Consider the following 20,514-nt stretch of genomic DNA (forward strand, 5'->3'; position numbering starts at 1 on the left):
GGCGGGCGGGTGCCACTGCCAGCCCCGCCTGTCCCCGCCGGCTCCGGGAGATGCTCCGGCACACGGCAGGTGCCCGGCCCGGGAAGCGCCTGGCACCAGCTCTGCCGGGATAAACCGGCTGTCTCCTGGGGACACTCAGATCCATCTCCTCGATTTCTTCCCTCTCGTCCGTCCCTCCTTCCCCCTCTCCTCCAAAACACCCCGAAGCTGCGCTTGCGGCTGTAACGCAACGCGTTATTGCATTTGCGGAGGGGATGGAAAGCACCTGTCCCGCAGCCCAGACCCGAAAATGAGTGTAGAGAGAGCTGGGTGTATTTGGGCAGGGGGCCAGCAGCACCAGGAGCAGCAGGGAATGACTGGGATGCTTTTTCCATAAACCAGACTTGGAGCATGTTCCTGGAGCCTGGGGGCTGCTCTTCACCTGCACTCTAAAGAATCCAAGAGAAAAAAAAAAACTGCCCTAATGCCGGAATTTATCCATGTTTGAAACAAAACATACTCTCCAGTAGCCTGTACTCAGGAGGGGCAAAGGCCGATGTCCCTCAGATCCCCTGGCTGAAGATACCTCGGTCAGGATATATAGAAAGCACCTTCACTGCAGAAGAGTGAGCCAAAAGCAGCTCCTCTGCTGCCTTCTCTCACCCACTTGAAATCACCTAGAAGACTACTATTATTATTATTATTATTATTATTATTATTATTATTATTATTATTATTTTGACTCGGAGATAGCTGTATTAGGATTGGGAAAAAGCTGTTTTAAGTGGTTATTTTTATCCAGGCAAACTTACAGGGCTTTTATTGTAACTCTTCAGATGAAGTCTCATGAGGGAACAGAGTTTCTCTTTTTCTTTTCCCCCTCATTTCTGAATTCTTAAATAATTAGGATAAAATGACATTGTCACATGTGGAATTAATTGAATTAATGCTGCTTAAACTCTTTAAAACATTCCTACCTAAATGAACTCTTTGCTAATACAAGCTGAATTTTTCTGCTCTCCAGGCCAACTATTGCACAGTAGGTAAGTGGTATTTATGCACAGGGAGGCCCCAGTGTAATGCTCTTTATTACGAATGCTAATAAAAGGCTGCTCTGTTTTGGATCCTAATTAGAATAATGCTAAAAATAGCCTCTTTGTAATGAGGACTTTTTTTTTAAAAAAGTGAAACATTTCGCTCCAGAATCTCCTGGTGCAGATTGTGCCACCATCTGGTAGATCTGGCTTTCAGGGTAGGTATATCTCCCAGAACTGCATCCCAGCTGGGGTAGTAAAGAGTTCCAGAAGGTAAAAGAATGCAGTCTTGGGAGAAAAGTTATAAATTACCTGAAGTAAACCAACACACACATAAACACCCAAACAAACCAACAAACAAAAAAAGCTGCAGTTTTAATATATCTTGGGAAGGGTACATATTTCTTACTGAAGCAAAACACATGCTGATTTAGTTCTGGACTTAGTCTTTAGATTGGTGTATGTTATGCTCACGGAAAAGAGCCTGGAGACATTGTTTTTTCCTACATTAGATTAATTTTACAGAAAGAGTGCTGTTGTGAGCAGTAATGGCTGCAAAGGCACGATTACTATTGAAGCAAGACCAGATACATAACTAAGCAACAGCAGAAAATGAAAAATTCAGCAGTGCTGAGCAAAAGATGATTTAAGGATATAACATAGTTTTTATTTGGATGATAGCATATTAAGAGTTTATATTTTCTTGCCTTTCTCCAGAAGACCTGAAGCAATACCATGCCTCCAAAAAGCTCACTCATCTCTTTTGTGAGCAGCTTTCAGAAATAGCACACATCTTTTTCCCTTGTAATGCTTTGGTTTCTCTAAGGCAGATACTTCGTTTTCACTTTTCTCATAGGAGATGTACTTCATCTATTGGCATTTGACATATTTTCCATCATCATTCTGTTTTGTGGGCTGTGAAAAAACTCTGCTTTCAAGAAATTCCTACCATTTTTTCTCCCACATTTTAGTCTGAGTAATGAATACCACAAGCATGTTTCTGTAGAGCCCCAGGTGGTTAATTAGAGCATGGGATAAATGACTGCTAATGAAAACTTATGAGTCAACAATTTCTCAATTTATTGTTGTTTAATAAAGGAAAGCCCAAGATAAATCACTTGCAGAGTAGATACATTCCCCACATTGAACAAGAGCATTGTAAGGGTTTGAGAAAACTGCACAATAATTACAAACTCTGGTTCAGTTTACTACAGATTCACTGTAAGAAAACTGCTGTCTCAGGAGCTGTTTTCTCAGTCAGCACTGATGGATACATACTAATTTTTCAGTACATGCTGATTGGGTGGAAATGACCAGAAGCACTAAACAAGATTTTTTTTCTGAATGTCTGTTATATAAAGTATGGCTTATCCCTGAAACTTTAATTTCTAGTCCAAAAGCCCAAAAAAGCGTGAGCGTCCAGGGGAAAGGTATACTTTGAATGACAAAAACAGCCAAGAAAGAAGGCATGGTGGGCCTCAAGGATAGGCTGGGGATAAATCTGGTCTCCTGGGAAGTCCTGGGAAGACACCCACAGACTGAGTGCTAGCACCACAGAATTCCCCAAACTAGAGCAAATAATCACCCAAAGAATTTGATTGCTCGATACCCCTAAGGAAGCAGGAGATGGTGCAAGAAGTGGTGGAAATGCTCACACCTCCAATTCAGCAAAAGCAAGAGGACTCCTGCTGCCTGAGGATGGCAATGCCTTCCAGCCTGATGTTCTCACACTGCTTGTTTGTGTCTCCTCTAAGAAAGGCGTTGCAAGCTGAGAAATATGGCATTCAGAGGGTTCAGGCATTTGAGGGTCAAGGCTGCTCATGCAATTACATTTTGGGCTCTTTCTACTACTGGGGTTTTTTATGACAACCTCAATTACTTAATCAGATAAGGATCTTTCTTGCAGTAGTGATGGCAGTGCTGTTAGTTGCAGGGTAGACCTTTCTGCCTGGTGAAAACTGAAGGTATTCATTAGAGCTCCACAGGTCTCAGTGTGATGTTGCTTCCCATGAGCAACCCATTTCTGAGATAGGGACAACCTCCAGACAAGCACAAGAGGTTCCACTAAGCAACAAAAATTTCAGGAGTATTTTAGTTTTAACTTTTAAGGATTTACCAGGAGGAAGGTCAGTCTCTTAGCCATAGCTTCACTTTAGAAAATCAGTGCAGCTCCACTGTAATCACAGACAGTTATTTCAGCTGCCAGATTTAAAATGATAGGTGTCATGTAGGCACAAACAATACATGACTAATATCCTTAGTGTTTATGGTAACTGTGAAGCATTGCCCATATCTCAGTGTGCTAAAGCTTGTTCCCAGGGAGGAAAAACCAGCAAGCAGCTGACAGCTGCTCTCTCACTGAGCAAATGCTTCTTCACAGGCACCACAACCCTCAGCTAGCTATTTCAAAAAGAGAGATGGGGGGCCTTCATCAGAGTTAATTATTGCCAGAAAGCCGTAGCCTTACTTTCCTGTTAGCCTGATTTATAAGGGCTTTTCTATTGCCATTTGTTTGCTTGTTTTCCACTAGCCTGCTAAAGTTTGCCAAGCTCAGCGAGGTAGGAAGAAGGGACTTGACATTTTGCAGTTGAACTTGCTGTTGCTTTCCTATAGCATTTTCCATACGCTACCTAAGAACATGTTGAATTTGCATGCAACTGGTATTTTTTTTGCAAGTAATTTTTTTCCTCTGTGAGGCTATTCCTCTACCTTCAGTGAGAAATAGCGTGCTACTCCACCAGACTAAACCATGGAGATGTGAATTAACATCCTCCCTGTGATGCAGCTGAGCACACTCCGGGTGTGACAAGCAACTGCTCAGCCCAAGGGAATGAACTTATCCCTAATGCAGCCTAGGTCTTGGGCAGTCTCTGTGCCCCACCAAAAAGTAACTCAGACATTGATACTCAGTAAGTAACTTAGTCATTGATACTAAAAAAAAAAAACATTCAAATTGAGGGTTATTTTAATTTCTAGAGTGTTACTGACCACTGTGTCTTCTTCTTTCTCCCTCCTCCCCCCAATGTTTTGCTAAATTTTATTCCAGACTCTCAGAGGAGGAAGTGTGGCCATGCATAATAATATAAAAATGAAAATGTTGTTATATAAAAATATAAAAGACAGCAATCCAAACCCAAGAAAAAAAGCCACTTTTACAAATGCAGGGGATGAAGGGGCATGGTTCCTCCATCAACTCGTGGATACCAGAGCGCAGCAAGAATGCAGCTGCATGCTTAATGCCTAGTTGCAAGTCCAGCTTCAAATACCAGAGCCCAAGACAACTTCGGGAGCAACCTGGGATTTCCTTCAGTCCTGCCAGGTTTGGAGTATATTGGTATCTCTGCAGTTACATTGTACAAAATAGAAAGCAAGAACATGCAATCAGATAACAAAAGCTCACTGCCATGGGGTTTTACCTGAAAAGAATGTTAAGTCGCGCTGGGTCTCCAGTCCCATCCCAGAAGTCATTAAAATTATAGTAACAATAATAATAAAATAAATTTTAAAAGATAGGAAAACAGCTAAGTTAGTCCGGCAATTACGGAGCAGGATTTATCGCGTCCTCTTGAAGCACATGGCAAGAGGCTTTAGTGAATCGAGGCCACGGGGGCAGCCAGGAGTGGTTGGGTACTGCCCCTCCACAGCCGTGCCCGGGCGGTGGGAGACGTCCCCGCGGCCGGGTTCCTGCGGGGTGGGGCGGGCTGCGGGAAGTCAGCGATCCAGGGAAGGCCACCGCGCAACCCCGGGGCGGCGGTCCCTGCGGGAGGGCTCGGTGCTGCCGGGGCTGTGCCTCTGACCGCCCGCGCATCCCCCTCCCGCCGCATCTGGCTTCCCCGCGCATCCCCGCCGCCCCGACACCTTTTCCCCCCACACCCTCCCGCGCCGTCCCTTCGCCCACCACCGCCGCGGTCCCTCCGGCACCGCCCGTCCCCGGGGCTGGATGCCCCCGGCGGCCGCCCCCGCTCCCCCGCGGAGCCGCGCTCGGGCGCCGCCGCCTCCCCGCCCCGCCGCCGCCGCCATGGCGGAGCGGAGCCGCGGCGCTCGGCGGCGGCTGCTGCTGCTGCTGCTGCTCCTGGCCGGCTCCGCCGCCAGCCCGGCGGAGGAGGGCGGCGGGCGGCGGGAGGCGGGCGGCGGGGAGCACGGCGAGGAGGCGGCGCGGCACCACGACTCCTCGTACGGCACCTTCGCCAGCGAGTTCTACGACCTGCGCTACCTCTCCGAGGAGGGTGCGGCGGCGGCCGGGGCGGGCGGCGGGGCCGGGCGGGGCGCGGCGGGCGAGGGGCCCGGCCCGGCCGGGGCCGGGAGGGAGCGGCGGGCCGGGCGGGCGCAGGGGCGGCGGGCGGGAGGCTGTGGCAGCGTCGTTCAGCACGAAGGCCAGCGCCCGCCGCCATCTTCCGCCGGCCGGGCGGCCTCAGCCTGCGCTGCCGCTCGGCTGCGGGACCGCGGCGGGGGCGGCTGCCCTGCCCCGCTCTCCGCAGAGCCGCCGCCTCTCTCCACGGGCATTTCCCCGGACACGGGCATTTCCCCGGACACGGGCATTTCCCCGGACACGGGCATTCCCCGGACACGGGCATCCCCCCGGGCGGGAGCTCGGGCCGGGGGCTGTCGCCTCCCTGCAGAGCGGGGCCGGCCGGCGGCGCCTCGCCTTCCCCTCTTGCAAAGCTTTTCGGGCTGGTAGCGTAAAAAGGAGCCCTCGGCTGTGTGGGCTTCGAAAGGACATGTGATGCCGTAAAGTGTCAAGGAGCAACGTGGTCGTGGGCTTTGATGTGGTTTTCTTTTTTTAATTTACGATGCCGGAATGTTAAAACTCCATTTTTGCGGCAAGGCTGCATTGAAAACCATTTGTTCAGTGGATTTGAAAAGAATTAAGGAGTGAGAAAATTGCATGTCCTGTGACCTGTGTTTCAGTAATGCATTGATACACACAGCTGTGAAATTCTGCAAACTTATTTATGCGGGGTAATTGACCCGGCCCTCGATACAGTTGGTGGAACTGTGATTTGCAGCTTACAGCATACTTTCTCCATTGCCATTGTCAGAAATCTAGGGAAGGGAATCAGGGCTCCTGAATGCCCAAAATTGTGTAGGTCAAAAGTTTGTGTGCTGATGCTGTAACTAACTGCAGTGTTAATTTCCTACGCAATGAAGCACTCTTCCTACTCAATGAAGCATTTTCAGAGGACTTCCTAGTTCTACAGCTAGCATTTTGGTTTTCATCTGTCTAAGTAAAAGAACATCCTGTTAAAATATCTGTGCTTATGCAACAGACACCAGCTCCCACAAGCCGAGACTGGATAGGTCTGCTAGTAAACATTCTCACTTTCTCTTTGGTACTGTAGTCCAGCAGACTGGATTGCTTGGAATCATAACTCTCATTGCCTGCTCTTCTGGGTCTGCCTTCACAAGTGATTGCAGGCCAGAACTGCAGGCAATTCCCTGTCCTGATACTCTCTTACTTTTGATTGCAATGTGTGTTTTATTGTTCTTCATAAAGGAGGATGTATTATAAGATCCTCTCAGTATCAATTTCTGCAGCTCTGCATTTATTTATCATTTATGGCTAAGGAGTCAGTTCCCTTATGGATTTCCTGAGGGGACTAGGAGTGCACAAAGAGAGAGCTGAGCGTAGATCCCTAATTGTTAGTTGACTGCAATAGTCCATGGTCCTGCTGCCTTACGTTGAACTTTTGCCCTCCAGCATTCTTATCCCTCCTTGATGAAAGTAGGAAACCTTAGAAATTTTTTGTTTTCAGTTATTCACGTTACATTGGTATCTGGATCCAGGACCATCTGAGCAGTGGATTGTGTACATCAGAAGGTAGTCGCTCATCTGAACAGTTCAGTTATCAGCAAAGTAAATGCTACTGGAACACCTTCTCTTTAGTATTATTGATTTTTAGTCCTTGTATTTTATTAAGTAATGGTTTATTCTGATTATACAGGTTACCCTTTCCCCACTGCTCCTCCTGTGGACCCATTTGCAAAAATCAGAGTGGATGACTGTGGGAAAACCAAGGGATGCTTCAGGTCAGTCTGAGATAAGAGTGCGGATACCTTTACATTTACAGATGCTGGCTGATGATATTGGAGACTTTGGTTAGTGTTTCATAGTCATTTTAATAAATGCTTGTTATTTAAGAACATACTTTGTAGTACAAGCTATATTATTTGAGGACAGTGTTTAAGAATACATGTCATAGTTCTGGACCTACAGTTCTTCTTATATTTTCGTGAAGCACTTTAAAAAAAAGAGAGCAAGGAAGGTCAAGAGAGTAATATTTTGTGTTATTGTTTGCTGTACTGTTTGAATACTATACATTCTTACACTAAAAGAGTAATAATTGCAAACAATAAATGCTACTTTATGCCTAGCAGAACATATGCTTTACTGCCATTATACCAAAATACATTATTTTAGCTTTTTCTTATAAAATCTTTATTAAGTTTCATAACAGGAAATTTCAGGGGAAAAGTTCTGTATATTTCCAATTCCATTTAGGTATGGCAAACCTGGATGCAATGCAGAGACTTGTGACTACTTTCTAAGTTACCGTAGAATAGGAGCTGATGTTGAATTTGAGTTGAGTGCCGACACAGATGGCTGGGTGGCAGTTGGATTTTCCTCAGACAAGAAAATGGTAAGATATGAACAGTTTTTTATGTGTGCAATATATGCACTTTCCTGTGCTAGGATACAAATGGTTTATATACATTGATATATTTGAGCAGTGAGAAACAGAGCATATAAGGTAAAACTGACTTGCTGAAAACAAAGCACCATTCAGTAGCCCCCCTGGGAGCACTGCCTCACAGAAAACTGCTTCATCCTTCCTAACGTCTCCTATTCCTCCTTCTGTGAGAACTACAACAGAATTTCAGTTCAGCTCTGAATGTTTGAATGTCACTAGCTTTTTGCCTTTTAATTAGAAAAGCCCCCAGGGATAAGCCAATTCACATGGAAATTTCCTGTTGCACTTTATGTCAGTGTAATTTGGGCAAAAGACACATCATAAACTGAATAGCAAATAATTTCATTCTTCAGAAAATCAGCTGACTTTCAACAGTATAAAATTTTATTTCACTATTTAACTTGGGAAATTTTTGTGTTTCTTTCATACCTATTTGTTGTGCCAGGGAAGCCACAATGTGTGACAAAATGACTCCTTTTAATTTAAACCTTTATATTGAAGAAGGCAGTCTTGTTAAAATTTCTTCTCTCTCTTCTGGATTTTTATTGGGTTTTGTTTTATGCTTATTCCTGTACTTCTTCATTCAAAAGCTCCACTTCTCATTGAGTTCCAGTGAGTAAAACAGAAGCATGTAATATGTGGACTTAAAAAGCCTGGGCAATAGGTGACTCATGCAAAGATGTTTTGTGTGTGATCCTTGGTAAAATGTTTAGGATTAAAATGAAGTTTATAATATAGGTGTTCATGTACAGAAACTCTCCTGAGTATATAGAACAATACTGGACCTATGTTGTAAGTCAAAAGTCAAAGAAAGGACAGTTTCTTGTAGTGTTGGAAGTCTGAAAAAATACAGGAATTAGATGTCCTGGGCTACAGGATCCACAAAAAATGAACTGGAAGACTTGCACTGGCTTAACAGGATTTTTACTAGACCCAAAATGAGAAACAGAAAGAAAATGTGAGGATAAGTGCTTCTCAGTTGTTACTACATGTGTTTTAATATGACACTGTAAATAAACACAATGACAGTAGAAGGTTTTTGTATCATAAAGAACAGTTCATGTCACAAGAAACAGTGTGTGGTTTTGATGTAAAGAGCATCTCTGCAGGCAGATTTTGGAAAGAGCTTAGAAGCTTGCCAATGCAGGTACTCAGCAGGGTTTTCGAAGCAGCTCAGTGCCTTTAAGTATTTGTCCCCAAGCTATCAGATTGTGTTACCAGTTTTGTGACTGCGAGGTACCTGTGGTGGACCCCAGGGTCCCACTGCCTTCCTGTCATCAGCCACTTGGAATGCAGACACAGCAAGCAGCAGGTTAAGGCTAAGCTTTTGGTAAAAAGAATAAACAAAGTGTAAAGCAAAAGGTTTTGCTTCCAAATTTGCTCCACATATCATGTAATGCCCATAAGTCAGCTGGGCTAAGCCAGCTAGCATCTCTCAGTTCCTCTCTGACTCCCCTGCTGACTTCATCTTTTTCATAACTTCCAGGATGTTTTGGTGTCCTGGGATGGACAGGCTTTGATGATAAGATGGCTCTGGGTCGGAACAGCTTATCTTTGAGAAATGGGCTGTGCTTTGGAGGCCCTAATCAAAATGGTATGGCCTGGATAGCTTCAGAAATTATGGAAAAAAAACTACTTTGTGTCCTCAATAGATTTTTTTAAAGTCGTATGACCTATTTCTTCGTCTCAAATAGCATTATGCTTTTCCACTTTAAGGCTTTTTTGCCTTGGCAGTATTTTGAAATATCATTCTGTTAACTGAGATTCAAAATGCTTTTTTCTTTCCTTTTTAATCATTTTCCTTCAGTGTAAAAGCACCTTTATTTTTAAGAATGAGGTATTTGTGCTTAGACATATAGAAGTTAAACTTGGTAAATAAGTTACGGAGAGCAGTGATAGTCTCAAGATAGAGGGTGGAAAGGTTGTCTGCAGCAGCACCAAGGTGCAGAAGCTCTTCAGGCATGTGTTTTACCTAGTTGTCCCCTCTTTCCCTTCACTTCTGGCACATCTTTTACAAATGCACATTGCAATATTCCCATAGTGCTGAAATATATCCTTTTTGTCTCTTTTTCCTGTAATAAAGAACTGAGGAATGATCACACTAGCAAGCATCATGTCTTTCATCAGTATGACATATCAGAAAGACGTGTATGGGAGGAGTAGGGCCTGTGCTTAATACAACACTGATAGCTGTGGCACTCATCCAGCTTGAATAGTGTTCTAATGGCTCTTGCTGCTAGGGCTTCTATGAGATGGCACTCCTGAAGTTAATGCTCATCCCTGTGCTCTACCACTCTGTCAGTCACCTTGAGTAACTCTTCCAGCAACTGCTTTTGTACTTCAATGAATGACCTCTACAAATAAGTGTCTCCTTCTTCCTTCTGTCTGTTGGTTCTTGGGTGGCTGTTTATGCTAAGTGAAGAAGCACATATTGATTACCTTTTCTCTTTTTTGTCTTGGGGTATACTGTATTCTGTTATTACATGCTGAACATTTCTTACAAGAAATAAAAGAGATACGAATAATGATGTTCCCTTAAGTGGACATGAGAAGAGATATAGAAAAGACTTACTGTAATTGATGCTATTATTTTCTCATATGTAGTAGGTTTATTTCCTCTGTCTCACTAAAGTATATTGGTTTTCTGTCTGTGATTTGATGCTGTGGATTTTGTACACATCAGGGATCGAAGACTGCCACATTTTATGAAGCAGTATGCCAGAACTTCACAAATAACAAAAGAAAACAGCCTTCCACAGATCAATTAATTATACAATGTCAGAGTGATATCATATCCTACAAATATATGTTAAGCAAAATAACTCTTAGAAAGATCCAAAAGAGAATTCAGAGATAGTAACAATGTGTAACTAATGCTACCCACTTAACGTGCTTTTCAATCTTACTGAAGACACTTAGTTAGGGGAACAAATATTTGCGTATATATAACTTAGAAAGAAGGAAAGAGCATCCCAGGTCTTGACTAGTTTTGAATAATTAAAATTACATACATAAATCAGGAAGAGTGTTATGACCCTTTTGCTTCCCATCTTCCAATTTTTTTTTTAACCTTGTAGGGAGGAGATGACGTCATGGCTTGTGTTCATGATGATAACGGAAGAGTCCGAATACAGCACTTCTATAATGTTGGTCAGTGGGCTAAGGAAATCCAGAGAAACCCTGCTAGAGATGAGGAAGGGGTTTTTGAAAACAATCGTGTAACATGTCGATTCAAGCGTCCTGTGTATGTTCCCCGAGAAGAAACTATCGTAGATTTGCACTTGAGTTGGTACTACCTGTTTGCTTGGGGTCCAGCAATCCAGGGTAAGTTGATCTCTGTGTTACCAATTAAATTGATGTGCCAAAATTAATAAATGTCATTCAATTGCATGATGCTTTTTAGACATGCCCTCTCCCTGTCTTTTTTTTTTTTTTTTTTTTTTTAATGAACTAAAATTCTGGCAGCATGAGGCTTAAAAATGGATAAAAGATGGAAAGAAAGAAGTCCAACATGTCTTTTTTTTTGGCTATACATCTACTATCCCTGTTTCCCAAAGCTGAGTTTAGAAGAACTTCATAACCTGAAGTTCTTAATTTCTTTTCAATATGCTTGTTGTTTACTTGAATTTATTTTATTCAGAACTTCAATTTCAGAAAGCAAAGAAATGAGCCTACTCCCTGACAGTGTAATATTGCATGCTTCCATAGGTTTGAAAGTTATCTGTCTGCCTAGCCTACCTGTTTCTTCAGTAGAGTTATAGAAAAAATTGCATCTGACGTTATTTCTTTCTGCCCTTACCTGCTAAAGGTTCTATAACTCGTCATGATATAGACTCTCCACCCGTGTCAGAGCGTGTTGTCAGTATTTACAAGTATGAAGATATTTTCATGCCTTCAGCTGCCTATCAGACCTTCTCTTCTCCATTCTGCTTGCTCCTCATTGTTGCACTGACCTTCTATTTATTGATGGGAACCCCATGACCAATGGAAAAGAGCAAGAATTTGCCAGTGGAAGTTTCTCAGGATGGACGGCTATATGGATGGACAATGCATTTTTCTATTGGAATTTATATCACATCACCATCCTCATCTAGCTGCTTTTGAACATAGTTAGCTTCTCAGAAGAGTGAAATAACCATCTCCCTTGAGTGGCAGAGTGGTGACAAATCATTTAAGAATAATCAGTGAACACATAGGAGAATATTTTCAGTGTTGTGATTACTTGCTTGAGGAACATGAGATTTTTGTAAAATCTGTGTGTGTGTGTGTTTGGGAGGGGTGACTGTATGTGTGTTTAGGTGAATTTAGTGATGGACATCTTATCAAATAACAAAATTGCCTTCCAAATTGCTACAAAAAAGCAAATTCACAAAAACACTGCAATGCTGCTTGGTACTTCTACAGCAGACAGCACAACTCGAAATGCAGTTTCTGATCTTAAGATCTGGAAACCAACACAGCAGTATAAAAGCTGCTCTTCAGTAGTGGACAATTCTCCCAATTTAGGTTTTTTTCTTTATATTTATCAAGGTGTACTTGCTGTGGTACTTTCCAAAACCAAACTTGCATACTCAAGCATTATGATTTTTTTCTTTCAACAGAAAGAGGTGATGAACGTCTGTATTGTGTTTCAATAGCCTTTTTGAAAGAAATGGCTACTTCTTTTAAGAGTGAGATATAAAGTGATTTTAACCAGGGCAAGGGAGAATACAGCAATATAAATTCTCCATACATAGGAAAACCAGGTGTAAAGCACGCAGAATATAAAAGTTCCAACAAGCCATAGGATGTCCTCCTAAGAGATGAAATCAATTTTTCTCTTTTTATGAAAAAACAGCAATTTTGCTGACATGTAAATATATTTTTCAGTAATTGTGCAGTAGTATGAAGTAATCCCTTTTTCTGTGTTGTATGCCACTAAATCCTGTTCATACTAAGGGTGACTGTGGGCAGCTGGTGTTATCTTACAAAGAAATATAAGTGAAATTACTTGTAAGGAAAGACAGGGATTACTAAGAACAGCAGTATCTTTCATTCATCAAACCAGTGCTAAAATACAGGCATTGTGCAAAAAAAGATGAGCTAAAAAGGAAACACATTAGCTGTTTTTAACACCAATAAATAGTAGAAAAGGAATGCTAAATATTACAGAGTTGAAAAGTTCAAAATGCATTTATGAGCCACAGAATATTATAAAATCTTTGAGTGGAGAATTTCTGTTCTTCACATAATAGGAAGTGTATGACACGTTTACATGTAGCAGTCAAATGTGCTTAGGTAAGGTTACTCATTCACTTTCCAACTTACACTAAAATTCTACTTAGGTAGAATTAAAATCTAAATAGTGCCAAAGTTTTATCTATTGTGTAAATTTGAGAACTCTCTAACACAGAATCTGGTAAAGTATATGTAATGCGACTCCTTTCTATTCTTATTGCTGCATGGAGTATAAAGTGATTAATGAGCTTGGCTGGGTTTGCATCATTATTCACAGACTGATGTTTGTAAACTAAGTTTTTTAGGCTCAGAATTCTTCAAATCTATGCTTAAGGTATATGAATTAGATTGAAGATGAACTTATCTTCATAACAAACACTTTATCCCTATTTCAAAAGATTGATTAATATTTTATATTTTCATGGATGTTTTTAAGGATTTTTTCATTTAAAATTACTGGACTAGAGTTCAGGAGAAGGAAGAGAAATTCAGAGGTGAACTTCTAAAGTGCATACAGTAGCTTTATTTAGTATAGATTACTTCTCTCAGGTTGGTTAACTTACTCATCATCTGATCAAGTAGAGACCACCTAATGAGGCCTGCTTTGGACCACAACAGCTGTGTAATTTAGCCTTAAGATTGGCTGGAGCAGATAAGCAGAAGCCTGGATAATGAGCTTTACATTCAGCAAACAGGTGAAGTGAAGAAATCATTAGGGTAAATTCTTTCTCCTTTGTGCTAATTTTAGGCAGCTAAGATATTGCAGTTCTTAGAGCCTAAGGGTTGCTTTAGTTTATGGCTTGGTTTTTACTGTTTCAGCCATTTACTTGATTACCCACTAAAGGGCTAATTTAATAATTTAAAGGTACTAAACTCGGATAGAAATCCTGTTTGGCTCCTCTTTTCTTCTTTAATAGAACTCTGGATTTAAGATAGCCTGGTTGGACCTGAGCATGCAGGTATGTTATAGATGACAATAATAATACCAAGGTAAAATTGTGTGATAGCTGTCAATCTGCTTTCTACATGTATGGAGTCAGATGTGGTTAAAGTTCAGGATTTGAAGCAAGAGCAAAGTATTTTACTTTATTTTTTTTCCTTTTGAAGATTACTTGTTAGTGTGCTGTGGTTTTGTCATTGTATTTTTCTCTTGTTGAAGTACAAGCACAAATGTGCACTTCTAAAAAATATTTCACCTAAGCTCACAGTACTTAATTAGCCTAATAAAGTGTTTCTAATCAAAAGGGAGGAAATAAAAGGCCACAGGAAGCAGCAAAACAATCTATTATCTGGAATTAAAATGGATGGTTGACTTTAGCATTGAGTTTATCTAAGAGTTCCTCTTCACAGTGGGAAAATCAGGACTACAGAATTCAAGCTGACAAATAAAGAAGGTATGAGTATCTAGAAATTGGTAGCTAGGATGAAATCTGAGGAGTAAAAAGTTATAAGAGAAACATAGTGTGTAAGTTTGTATGGTACTTGGTAAGTCTTAACATTTAAGTGGACAAAGTAACTCGTCATGGAAAGTATTTTGGCTTTCACATTTTGCCTTTGTTTTTTTTTTTAATATTGAAAAGCAAGATTTATCCCTGTTGCACAAAGTTCCTATGAAGTAACAGTCTTCAAAGTAATTTTTTAATTGATTATGGCATTTCAAAGATTTTTTTGTTCTATTATTTTTTCTATTAAGTTTTTATACCAACACAAACTAGAAGAAAAGCCCTGCTTTGGAAAAGGAGGCAGATATTTTCTTCTCCAAATAACTTTTTGGGTTTTTTAGTGCAATTACTACCAAACAACTGTTAAAGAATGCATTTCCTAAGTGCTTTAATTTTAAGAATTTTTTGCTGCAGAGTGACTTAATACACAGGCAGTGAGTTTAGAGAAGGCATATTTAGAACATGGTGGTGTTTGGAAATTTGACTGTGGTTACAAATTTGAAAGATTTTTTTGCATTTTTTTTTTTTTTTTTAATTATCAAATACCTGGAGGTTTTTTAGGTATAGGTGAAATCTAATTGATCTCCCCCCCCCCCCCCAAAAGAAAAAACCAAAAAACACGTATCTGATTTGGTAATGTCATTGGATAATGGGCAATTACAATGTATTACAATGGAAATATTCTGGTTTTGAAAGAGAACATATTGATGAGCAAAGTTTGGACTCCCTCTGTGGCCTTCTTGTTTGTCTTGATGGGTTTTGCAGTACTTGGGTAGTAAGAAAAGAAACACTTTGGCCTCCCTAATCTGAAGAAACCCCCAGTTTGGGTTAAATTATGTTAAAGCTGTGTTTGGCACTGACTCTCCCAGTCTTCAGCACAGGGATTAGAGAATGACTGGAGTGTGGTGTACATCAGCATGACACCCAGGCAGTGATCTTGAAGGTCACTTGGGGCACCATATCCTGAGTCAGAACCAAAAAAAGAGCCCCACAACTGCCTCTGTGTAATAAACTATGCAGTTATTTCTAAGTTACTGCAATAATTAATATAACTTCTGTAAGATTAAGGGAAGACAAAGGCCTTCCTTTTTTTTTTTTTTTTTTTTTTTTTCTTACCTTACTTGCTCATCCCTCCAATGCATCAGACATTTACTGTCTAGCCTTTCAGATCTTTTCTGGGTCCATTGGAAGTTTGCATCCTCCCGTACTCCAGAGCCAGAATTAAAGTTTATATGCAAATTATGTAACTTTGATAGCATTTCAATGGCATTTTGTGACTCCGTAGTTTCATTGGTTTGGCACACTGTTATGTAGCAGCGAACTTCCCCTCACCCTCGTCTTGTTTTAACATCTCCAAATAATTTCCCCAAAGTAAAGTATTTGGGAATAGATATAACAATAAGGAAATATGTATTTCAGAAAAATTACAAAAGATCTAATACTGGTTATATTCAGTAGTAACTATTGGGTTAGTGTTTTATACAAAATATGACTTTGCGTACAGCCTTTGATTTATGATAGAATCAGAAATACTTTTAAATATTACAGTGTTTCAGTACTTCATGGAGCTGTGGATGTACATAGTTTACATGAATTGGTATGATCCTTTTTAACCCCATGTAATGAAACTGGCAAAGCAGTTTGCTTGAATGCTGCACAGTGAGATATTGGTGACTCCAAAGAGTTTGGAGAGACTTCTAGTAAATGGACAAATGACAAGGAAGGGCTAATGCTTTTGGCATTCTTTCTATATTTGTATGAATTTACATATGGCAGTGCCAGTCTGGCACTCTTTATCCAAGCAAATATTTCTTGATGTAGGGTTAGGAAGGAATAGAGTATGATTTGAGAGATTTTGCCTTTTAGGCAGGTCCCTAAGGGCTGATGTGGGCATCACATGACCATGCCACAAGGTGTCCTCTGCTGTCAAGCTCCGAGGTAAGAGCTGAAGGCTTGATCTGGCCTTCAGAGGTACAAAAACTCAACAAGACCCCAGAGGCAATAGCAGCAGTTGGCTGCAGCAGGGAGTATCTGCTTAGTTTGTAGAATGGCTGGTGAACAGGTACTGCTGGCTGCAGTCTGAGTATAAAAGATGGGGGATCTAAATCTGAACAGCTTTGTACATTAGCTCCTCTGATTAAAATTTCATTATCAGTATTTCTGTAGCAGTCTGTTTGGGCAGCTCTCCCTCTACCTGCCAGATATGGGTCTAACTGGAAGATTTTAAAGAAAATGTCAAGTCCCTGTGTACAAAAATTAATAAATAGGAAAATAAGTTTTTTAACCATATGCCATCTTTTTATATTCTTTTTCTTAACTAGTTATTGATATGCAATTTGTATATTGAGATGTCTGATTTTTGAATATACAGAATAAGATCTAGGCAAGCCTTCCTTTTCTAAACATTTTTTATTAATATGAAATAATCACTCTGCTAACTTTGTTTTCTATTTTCACAGTAGGTTTGATAAAATGACATGTGCTTAAACATGGTTATTTAACTTACCTAATTTGGGTTCGGATAGTGAGGCAAAAGCAGTGCAATTTTGAAATGTCAGAGAGGATGTGTGCAGCTTGTGGAGTTGATAGGTGTGAAAATGCAGACTTAAAAGATATTACTTGCTTTGAAAATCTGTTATGACTTGGCAATAGCAATGAATCTGCTGTAAAGAAAGGGACAGATTTATTTTTTTTCCCCTTGGATTACTAAGTATTTTGAGTAGAACTCATAGACTATTTCAGGTTGGAAGGGACCGTAAGGATCTTGGAGTCCAACAAACACTGTGTTCCTCACAGGACTGCCTAAAATTAACCCATATGACTCAAGAGCATCATCCAGATGCTCCTCAAGCTTCTCTGCAGAGCCTGTTCCAGTGACTGGGCACCCTCTTAGAGAATAACCTTTTCCTAAGGTCCCCTCAGAATTTCCCCTGACTTGGTTCCATAGTCATTCAGAATTGTTGCTTTTGGCCGCTTTCTGTGTTTCTTAGCTTAAGTAGGAATGTTCTTCCAAACCTGTGTGAGGTTGGAATAAGTGCAGGACTTAACAAACTGTATCTTGGAACAGCTGCTGCTTCACATATGCTCGTTCTGATCTGCAATTAGAGGCTAATCAGGAATGTCCTTACAAGATGAACTTTTATGTGGCATTCTTAAGACATTTTCTGTAAAGGTGTTGTACTCTTTATGAACCAGAGCATTACAGAATTACCAGTACTTTCCTGAGCTCTTTCTATATGATTCTTAAATTCATATTTGGGTTTTTGAAGAAGTAATTGGATTTTTCAGAAGTGCTGAGCAGCTGCAAATCTGTTACGGCTCCAATGCTTACTCAGGGAAGCGAACATTTTATGGTAACTCATGATTTAGCTTCATATCTCTCTCTTAGTTTTGACGTCATTCAGTTGAATTTCCTATGGTGGTGTTGGTGGAAGATTAAATAAATGAAAAATTTACTTAGGTTTTGTGCCAAGGAATAAAAATATTCCTGCTGACTTTTCACAACAATGATCTGTAAGGTTTAGATAATGAAAAGTATCCTTCACAAAATCAATGTGTAGGCAATGTGATTTAGGTGAAGGTATTTGTGTGAGCATGTAAAGTCTGAGAATCATACAAGGATTATCCAGAGTCTAAAAACAAAAGGCTAAATTCTGCTCTGGAGACAAGACAAAACACAGAATCTTACATGTTGCCTGATTCCTAGCTGATTTTGGAGAGACAGAATTATTGAGGAAAAAAATATATAAACCTGAGATATTACATATGTGGGAATTATATCTGCAGTTCTTATACACACACCTTCTTTCTTCAGTACAAAAATTAGCCTCACAAAAAATAGCCTAATATGTCTTAGACATATTACAGTGTTATTTCCACTTTTTTTCCATACAAGCTGGAATAAGAAAAAGTTCAGTAAGTCAAAAGAAAGTTGTCATAAAGAGTATTAGGGTAATAGGAAAGGAAGCACAGAAGCCACAGTTAAACCTAGGAGGGAAAAAAAAATCATCATCTTATTTAACTCTGGAATATGATGTCTGCTTCTGAAAAACCTGACTGTACATACAGAAAGCAATGGGTTCTTTGTCAGTTTTTTTTACCTTTGGTGATATGAAATGAATGATGAGTATTGAAATACAAATAAATACCACAATAGAATTTTTAAAGCTGGAATTATCATACAAATCTTGACAAAGAGATTTAAAGATGAAATTTCAAACCTATTAACTCTTTAGAAAATTGAAATAGTGGGACCTTGACATTTGTGTGTGATGTCCCCAGCCTTTATTTAAACAGATATATTTTATTAGCATATTGAGTTTGTTTAGGTTAAAACTGATGTCTGGTATGTCTTGGTATTTCTGATTTATATATCCTGAGGTCTGATTTGCTTTAACCTCTTTGCAAATAAGCAGGCTATCATAACTGTGTGAACTTGTTTCGTACTACATGAAGTGTAATGGTTGAACCTGAAATGTCATGTCTACCTTTTTACTTTATTCAGCGTTATCAAGACTAATATACAGATCAAACATGCAAATAAGAAACTTGTAACTATAGTGTTAAGTGGTGTTCTGCATTCTCTATGCCAGGCTTCATTCTCTATGCCAATACCCAGCAGCCATGTGAAGTCAACAAGCGTTTGGCTGGATACGAGTGCAGAATGGAGGTTTTGTAGTCCAGAAGAATTTGCCAAACTTCTTTGTATTTGTGGTCTAGTCTTTTCAGCAAAAATTACACTGAGTGAATAGATAATGAAATTGCAGTAACCTATGGACTACTTTACAATCAGTGCATGCCCTAAAGTATTGCTTTGTAACATCTGTTTTATACTAAATGTTGGTGTTCAAGTGAGCCTTGTTAGCTATTTGACAGTGACAGACAATGATATTTATAAAACTGTTGCAATAAATGCCGTTTTAGTCTAAGAAAATGTGTGGTATGGCATTTATAAAGTGGGAAAAAAGTCTCCATGAGATTAAAGAAGTCTCTGCTGCTGCCTATGTTAATAATTCATTCCCATGGCATGGGCTTTGAATTTATTAGCCTGACTAATTCTATTTAAGTCAGTGAGGCTGGTCACATTAGCAAATTAACAGATGTGAAAGAAACACCTTTTTTTTTCACTATGTGAATCACAATGAAGCTGTAAGATGGTGTCTATTTTAGCAAAGTATTAACCACATTGTCAGTTTCTATAAGTATGTAGAATTTAGAAGGCTCCTGTGATGACCTCTGTGCTGTGTTTTTGTAACCTATTTGATACAAATATGATCAAGTTGCAATATTACAATTTTGGGTGCTCTTTAACTGTCTTTACCACACTGTTCCTTGGCCAGAATGGCTTCTGAAGCAGCCAGAGCAGGCTCTTGCAGAAAAGAAGAAAATAAAACTATATTAGAAATTGGTAACAGAGAAGAGGAAGTGCCATGATACTCAGCAAGCAAAAGCAGCTGTAGAAGTCTCTCAAACAGGGATGCTTTGATTTGTGAGATCTCTCAGGTCTGAGGAGGTATTTTAGTGCCTTACTGGTGGACTGGGAAGAGCGGTTGGTTCAGGACAACAAGAAATGTACTGCTTTTACCCTTGTGGTCTGTTTGTTGTGTTTGTAGTAGTATTGCAAGCCTGTAGTTGCAAGCTGCAAGAAAGGATGGATCATATGTGTGACAGCTACTTGTGCATTGTCCAAGCCATCATCATCAGTAGAGGCATTACATATACCAAATAGATTTAAATTATATTCTGTTTGTCTTGCAGTACATGACTACTGACAGATTGGTGAGGAATTTGTCACATTTGTCACAAACCTGATGAATCCCAAACATTCTTCAGACTGTACATCCAGCTCTTGTTCTGTGCACTCAGCTATCATGTTGGGTAACCCTGCAAGATAATTGCTCTGAATTTTGTCCATCCACAAAGTCCTACGGGTGCTCTTTTGCATGCTTTTTCCAGTGACTGAACATTTTTGTGTTGGTGCTACTGACTGCTCTGCCTTAAAACCATGCATTTTGCTTCCCTTGTTAACTGAACAAGATTCACAGTCTTCTGTGTGAATCATCCAAGAGTCACTCTGCTGATAATTTTGTACACTTTAACTGAGGTGTTGAACAAAGTTGTTTCTGCAATAAAGTCAAGCTATAATCACTGGGT

The 20,514-nt window shown here is 40.2% G+C and overlaps 1 protein-coding gene across 2 annotated transcripts; it reads left to right on the plus strand.

Annotated features, from left to right (window-relative positions):
* Window positions 1–5,016: 5,016 nt before the first annotated feature.
* FRRS1L (ferric chelate reductase 1 like) lies at window positions 5,017–15,365 on the plus strand. 2 transcript variants are annotated; one of them, XM_086896772.1, is made up of 6 exons: window positions 5,444–5,885; window positions 6,767–6,831; window positions 6,956–7,040; window positions 7,513–7,651; window positions 10,780–11,026; window positions 11,511–15,365. In XM_086896772.1, exons 1-6 carry the CDS (start codon window positions 5,812–5,814, stop codon window positions 11,681–11,683), a joined length of 783 nt encoding a protein of 260 aa, XP_086752898.1. In that variant the 5' UTR covers window positions 5,444–5,811; the 3' UTR covers window positions 11,684–15,365. The 2 variants fall into 2 exon arrangements, with proteins under 2 accessions (XP_086752892.1, XP_086752898.1); XM_086896766.1 differs by lacking the exons at window positions 5,444–5,885; window positions 6,767–6,831 and adding an exon at window positions 5,017–5,239.
* Window positions 15,366–20,514: the final 5,149 nt, after the last annotated feature.

Source organism: Cyanistes caeruleus, chromosome 1 (assembly GCF_971803275.1).
Source record: "Cyanistes caeruleus chromosome 1, bCyaCae1.hap1.1, whole genome shotgun sequence".
In the NCBI taxonomy this organism is placed as follows: Eukaryota; Metazoa; Chordata; class Aves; order Passeriformes; family Paridae; genus Cyanistes; species Cyanistes caeruleus.